We start from the raw sequence: 7,350 nt of genomic DNA, 5'->3' as shown, positions 1-7,350 counted from the left end.
CCACAGAGAAAAGAACCCTCAAAGGGCTAAAAAGGGAGGCAATGACTTGCAACAGCAAGCTGCCTCAGACCGTTCTGAAAGCAAGGCTTAGTTCTGTTCCTTTCCCTGTAATGGCAATGGAAGGAATGTCCACACACATGCCCTTTCACAGCCACTCCAAATATTCCTCTTTAAAACCTGAGGGGGGAAATGTGGGGATGCCCCAAGAATGCCGTGTGGGTGTTCCCCTTTAATCCAGAAGCTTCCTGCTTTTCATATGTGGTGAAAATATCCTTGTGGAATCAGCCAAAGCGCACTTTGTGGTCACTGCTCTTTATTCTAAGGATCAATAAAACAATGTTACTCCAAGCGCAGACCTTATGCTCTGCATTCTCTCTGCCTAAGTGACCTCAAAGAGACAACGTTACTCCAAGCGCAGCTCATGTAAGTTTCTCACTGGTGACTGAACATGCAGTCAATGCGGCTATGAAGCTCACTGTGTGATTTTATGCTCCGCATTCTCTCTGCCTAAGTGACCTCAAAGGGTTGTTGTAAGAATAAGACTGGGGAGGGGACCACGTATGCTGCCCTGAATTCCTTAGTGTGAGTGGAGGTTGCAAGAATAAAAATACATAATAATGTTCAAGCTTACATTTTATAATGAGCTTAAAATGCTGACTGGACATGCTTTTGGGCCCTTGATGAATGATGTTGCAACTAGAGCAGAAGAACCTGTTATAGTTTTGGGTAGGCCAGTGTTTTGAGTGGAAGAAAAAAGGTAGCTAGATGATTTCCCTTTAAATTAGAACACAATTAATTTTGTCTGTAGTCTATTCATAGACTACATAGATGCAACGAACATGAAATTGAAGAAGAACCTGTTATAGTTTTGGGTAGGCCAGTGTTCTGAGTGGAAGAAAAAAGGAAGCTAGATGATTTCCCCTTTAAATTAGAACACGATTAATTTTGTCTGTAGTCTATTCAAAATCTTTGGACATACAACTGCTGTGTAAGCTATTCAGTACTGTGCCAGTTATTATAACTCATTGCCAGGAATGGAGCTATTATAAATGAAGTCAAACCCTGTAAGGATAGTGGCCTAATATTTAGACAGCTCCTGCCTTCAGAAAAGTTTTTAGATATTCTTGCTGTGCACATGAACACAACATGGTCCATCACGGTCAGTATTGTCTACTCAAGACTAGCAGTGGCTCTCCAGAGTCTCAGAGGAGGTCCTTCACATCACCTGTCACTTGATCCTTTCAGCTAGGGATGCTGGGGATTGAACTGGGGCCTGCTGCATGCCAAGCAGATGCTCTGCCATGGAGCCACCACCCCCTGCCCCCGTCTCTGCAGAAGTAGTGCAAGCAGAGCCTATTCCAATATTCTAGCCTGGCCCAGACTACATGTTTGAAGGCAGGCAGGCACACTGCCTTTCCAAATGCCTGTCTCTCCCAGCCTAGCTCCATAAATTCTGTCCAGGACCGTCCTAGAGTAGGGCCCAGGCTATTCCCATCTAGCATTCTCAAGGGACAGCTTCATTTCCACCTAGCAATGAAGTTCTAAATTCAATACAGCCTATTCCAGGTAGCCTTGCCCATACAGTACAAGTATGAAACAATTCCTTAGTGGCTTTTTGCAATACTGGTGCGAACCTGCTCCATGTTGGGATTGGGTTCATCTGGAATGGTTCGATACACAGTTAGAAGATGGATAGCAGCCCATCCCACTATGAGCACTGAAGCAGTCTTACACTGCAGAAGGTGAAAGAGCTGTTTAGGCACATAAAAAGTCAGCCAATTAACTGCCACAAATTAACCTCATTTTGCAAACAGTGTTGGGATGGGGCTCCACACAGAACATTCCTGAAAAAAATGTCTCCCTCTAGGCTTTTAGCCTGAAATGAAACTAATCTTTCATATTTTGCCAGTTTACATAGCATTCTTCAAAGCATTTAGTGTTCTAAAAAAGGGCTCTAAAGTGTCCTTTATGACCAACTTGAGAGGACTGAATGAACAGTCTGGCAATGGTCAGTTTTGGAACTGTCATGGGAGGGGCACCCACAAAGCAGCTGCCAGCAGTCTGTCTGATAACAGCTATTATAAATGAGGCAAGAGCTTCCCTTCAATGACATGGGTATATTAGGAGATTTAAATAAACAAAATCATCTACAAAGAATTGCTGTTCTTATACAAGCAACCACTGATGTACTTGTTTCTCTCAGCAGATTTAATCAAGATGACAACAACTATGCAATCGCATGATTTCCTGTAGTCCCAAGGCTTGATCTATGATATTAAGTAATATCCTTCAGTCTAAGAAGCCAGTATAATGAATCCTTTGTTGCCAGTTTGTACATGGTCATAAGATAAAAGAAGGATCGCAGTCATAATTTTCAAACCATAGCCAGTATTATTTCATAAGCACTGAAAACTCAGGAGGCACAATTATACAGACTTGACAAAAGTTCTCTGGACAAAAACTAGGCCAATTTCCTGTTCAGTTTTCAGATCTTTTATCTAAACTGTGTGAAGCAGAAATTAAAGAGATCTCAAACATATTTTTTAAAAGTCCATGAAAAGAAATACAAACTTTATTTATTTGGACTTTTAGGTTTCCTTGTACATAGAGGCTCATGGTAGAAAACATAAATCAAAAGATTTTTATTTTAAGAGAATGAGCAAAACACACACATGCACACTTTTTTGTTTTTTTTGCCATCAAGTCACAGCTGACTTGACACTCCTGCCTCTGCATCATGACCCTGGTATTCCTTAGAGGTCTCACATCCAAATACTAGCCAGGGCCAACCCTGCTTATCTTCCGGGATCTGACAAGATCGGGTTAGCCTGGCCTATCCACATCAACACACACAGAGCCCTTAACCAGCTCTCTGCTCACTCTGAACCACAAAACACTGTTGAGAACAAAACAGGTTTGTATTACTTCCATAAGACACCCAGAGCTGTTTCACTCAGTCATATTCCTCTTGCAAGCGCACAAACAACTGAGAAAAGACTAATATGAACTGTGGAGTACGGGTGGAGAGCTAGCAGCTGCCTTCTTCCTCCCTCCCCAAATGTAGTTACCTGTTAACCTAAAGGCAAGCCTATTCGAAAATCTCTTACCATGTCCATTCTATATTATGACAGTCCTTCCCATATATTGTACTTCCATTTTGTGCGTTATAGGAAAGTTTTCTTTACTGCCTCTCTCCACAAGTCTGGACAGAAGGTTCTCCCCTTTGTTTATAAGAATTTACCTTGCTTAATATTGTTCAACAAGTGCCCATCTAGTCTAGTCAAGATATTACGGATTTGGTGGAAAACAGGAGAAAGCTTAAGCAAAAATCTCACAATTATTAGTCCAGAAATAGTTCTGGAATAGATAACAAACCATATCAAATAACAGATTTACATTTCCTTAAATCACCTACTATCACCCCATCAAATAATTCGGGTTACCAATCAAGAATGTCAATTTAACAGTTGCTAAACAGGCAGAGGAAAGCCAGCATCATTTACAGTGGTGAAAAGATGCCTGTGTATATCTATTGATGAAAAAAGCATTTAGGATCCAAATGTTCTATTCTGTGGCGCTTTCTTTTGATACAAGAAGTCTTCTACCAGTGTAAGGTAGAGGCATGTTCCACTAGTGGAAAACAAATGCTAGTATTCACCATGAGCCTTCATTCTCCTAAGAATGTTGACTAGATGCAGCGTAGCTCAAGGAAAGAGCCAGAAGGCACAGACAAGCTGCTAGAGGCAGAACTGAAATTGGGAACTGCCCCCCCCCATCCAAGGAGTTTAAGAAGATCTGGCCCTGCCTCTGAATGTGGATAGGAGGAACAACCCAATCCATTATTCCTTTTGCACTGAGAAACAAACTCATGTGCTACTAGAAGGATCCTTGCATCGGATGACGGCTACACAGTTAGCAGAACGGAACCCTTAGATCTAGTCCTTAAGTTCCTTTAATGTAACAATCACTTTACTAACTTCTTTAGCATGCTTGGTACACATCATCAGCCTACAGGACAAAGTTATACATCCAAATAAACAAGTTATCAGGGAAAGCTGCACAGTCTCTTATTGGAATGCACCCACCTGCCACAAGTGAAGCTGGACTTATCAGATACTGATTCAGCCTAATGAAGTGTTTTACTAAGAGAAACAGAAATCCTCTTGTGCTTTATTGAGGGAAATCTGTGGCATGAAAACTAAATGCAGAGAGACTAGTTATATACATCTGTTCATACTTACATTCTTTGCCCAGAAAGAAGGAATAGAAACAGAGGTGGTTGATGCTCAGGTAAAGCCATCCCTGCCGAGGAACTCTGCCCTTCCAGCAGCAACATGAGTAATAGGTAATCAGTTTCTCTGCTTCAGGGAAGTTAAATCTGGTCTCAAATTTCACTAGTGCTTCTCTGAACTTCTCAGGATTTTCCTCTTGCTCAGCTAGTTTACTGCTGGTTTCTTCTGCAATTAATGCCTAAGTCAAATGACAAATTAATGTGTTACAGGAGAGCATGAACTGTTCATATCCAACCAACTAATTATGTCGATCATATCATTTACAGGCTTTACTGTTTAAAAAGTACCTATTACCAACAACAAAACCATTACACACAAACACACACACACACACACACTCCAGTAATCTGCACAGCAATCCTGAAGGGCAGGTCAGCATTCCTCTCCTTGTATTGCAGATGGGAGAGAGGGGTTGCCTGACAAGTGACTTGACCTAAGGACACCCAGCAAATCCATGACAGAGGAAAGACTCAACCTAGATACTTCCCTATTCAAAGCTCAGTCTCGTAACCACTATTAGTTCACAATTATGTTATTCAGTGTCTCTAATTTCAATGAATGTACCAGAAAATTAAATTTTGTTTTTATTCTCCTTCCAATTTTAGAAATAAATTATCCAGCATGAACTGACAACAATTAACTAATAATATAGTAAACTCATCAAGGATAACTGAAGGAGGAGCAGGGGGAGAGGGAATGCACAAAGGAGCCTGTTGGCAAGTAAGGTAATGGTAAAGGTTTCCCTTGCTCGAAAGCTAGTCGAATCCGACTCTAGGGGGCGGTGCTCATCGTTTCCAAGCCGAAGAGCCAGCATTGTCCGAAGTCATTTCCGCGGTTATGTGGCCGGCATGACTAAATGCCGAGTCGCACGGAACTCTGTTACCTTCCCACCAAAGTGGTACCTATTTATCGACTTGCAATTTCTTGCTTTCGAACTGCTAGGTTGGCAGGAGCCTGTTGGCAAGTACCTTAGCGCTATTTATTGTTAAGTGGCATGACCGAAAAGCTTCTCTTCTTGCAGCCTCTCATCCCAAAGATGGACCTCCATTACCACCCAAATGCCAGCATGTTGCCAGTTCTACTGCTCTCAAGCCCATTCCTTACTTGCACACTGGTAGCAAAATAAAAAATGGCAGCGGCAGTTGCTTGAAAGACCAAAACACTAACAGATGGGAAAAGGATAATCCCTTCTGCCAGAGTTCTTCATCCCAGCCGCTTGTGGCTGCCATCACTCTTGATTGGGCTGGGTGTGTCAAAGAGGGGCTCCTGTCCAAGCAAATGCCAGGCTGACCCAGCCACCTTACGATCTACCTGCCATATCCCTCCAGGCACAGATTCAGGCAAATACACACTGGTGGTTGTTTTTTTTAAGTTAACTGTTCTCTGGAAGCGGTCTCAAGCTAAACTGATGAGAACAAGGTATAACTGTCTTGAATAACTAAATGCTAAGTGTCTTCAATGTAGTCTCTAGAGTACACACCCTCCTTGCAGGCTGAAGCAGTAGCTGCTCAGCTGTACTGACTGGAGGGGAGGGCAAAAAGCCTCTCCAGCTGGTTAAAGCCACTGTAATCGGCAACTTTCATAGAGCCTTCAGGTAGTGACTACTAAGGGTAAACCTTCCTAACAGGGGATCACAGAAACAGCTGGACACCTCCCCTGGCTGTATTAGACCTCTGGGCATATGTTTGTCAGTTGGTCAGTAAAATGAAAGGTAATAAATCTAAAATTTCCTATATATAATTGTAGAACTTGCAACACGCTCTTAACTAAGGTCAGAAGGCAAACACAACAATATGATACACTCTTCACTTCTGACTCTTTTTTTTTTTGTGCAAGAGGCAGCCAAAGTAAATAACCGTTCTAATTATATGACAAGTTGCTTCAGATACTACCAAACACAGATGTATCCTTCCTGAATTTTCCAAGCAGAGATACATGGTAAACTCGGATATCAGACAAAGGTCAGGAAGAAAAATATTAAATGCAGAATTGAAGATTGCAGAAAACTAGCCCATTTCCAAATACAAGGCAAAGGCACTTAATTTCTCACCTATGAATAAGGGAATAGTTTCTAGGCAATAGTGCCCATTTAAGTCTTAGAATGGGATTTCTGGTAGAAAGAGGTTTCTAATTATTAGGTACCAAATGCTGCCTCAGGAATTATGCTGTGAGGTAGCATACAGATGTTTTAGATAAACAATTTTATTTTGTGGGCAAGCAAGTTCACAGGCACATGATGTTCTGCCTAAGAGAGAATGAAGAGACTGATTTTTTTTTCACATTTAGCAGAGAAATTAGTCAAATGAGCTAGTGAACAGAGGAAGAATATCTACGTGATATTTCATAGTCTATATTGTAGAAAAGACAATACAGAAACATGGAAACGAGTTCAAGAGTACACAGTTACAATCCCTTAAGCTACAAGAACAGAAAGTTTGTTTATCAACCTAGCTGGTATATTTTTGCTCCTATAGATACTTAAAGGGAAAAGAAAAACATTCTTCCATAATAGCCTTCTTTACCAACTTTGTCTATGAAAGAGATGGAAACAGGCCATTCTCATACCTTTATTTTTCCTTTGACAAAACTAACAATATCTTCTTTATTATCAAAAACGGACAAGGTGTGGAGTAAGTTTTGTTCCAGCCACTCCCAGTGCTGATTTATTTCCTCATCTGTTGCACCTAGGACAAGAAACAGGAAACAAATGGAATAATGTACCATTGCCGGGGAAATTATCACATTTGAAAGAAGAGATATAACAAGGTTATAGCACCAAGAATTAAAACAGATACATAATATACAGTAACATAGTATTTCGCCCAAATCACATTTCTGTTTTTATGTTTTAGTGCTTTATTATTATTGTTATTGTTATTATTGTTGTTATTATTATTATTGTTGTTATTGTTATTATTATTGTTGTTGTTGATAATAATAATAATAATAATAATCATAATAATAATAATAATACTTCAATTTATACCCCACCCTCCCCACTGAGGTGGGCTCAGGGCGGCTTACAACAGTTCATAAAATACAATAAAACCTATCATAG

The 7,350-nt window shown here is 40.6% G+C and overlaps 1 protein-coding gene across 1 annotated transcript in view; it reads right to left on the bottom strand.

Annotated features, from left to right (window-relative positions):
- The window catches only part of TBC1D8 (TBC1 domain family member 8), a 50,680-nt gene that overhangs the window by 25,184 nt on the left and 18,146 nt on the right, over positions 1-7,350 (bottom strand). Inside the window, exons 3-4 of the mRNA XM_015422690.1 lie at positions 6,858-6,976; positions 4,242-4,470 (exon numbers count right to left, since the gene is read on the bottom strand). Of these exons, the coding sequence (XP_015278176.1) occupies positions 4,242-4,470; positions 6,858-6,976 (348 nt within the window). The remainder of the gene's footprint in view (positions 1-4,241; positions 4,471-6,857; positions 6,977-7,350) is intronic.

The sequence above is a fragment of the Gekko japonicus genome, unplaced genomic scaffold (assembly GCF_001447785.1).
Source record: "Gekko japonicus isolate JY-2015 unplaced genomic scaffold, Gekko_japonicus_V1.1 scaffold1177, whole genome shotgun sequence".
Taxonomy (NCBI): domain Eukaryota; kingdom Metazoa; phylum Chordata; class Lepidosauria; order Squamata; family Gekkonidae; genus Gekko; species Gekko japonicus.
This window is presented reverse-complemented; position numbering and strand designations above follow the sequence as displayed.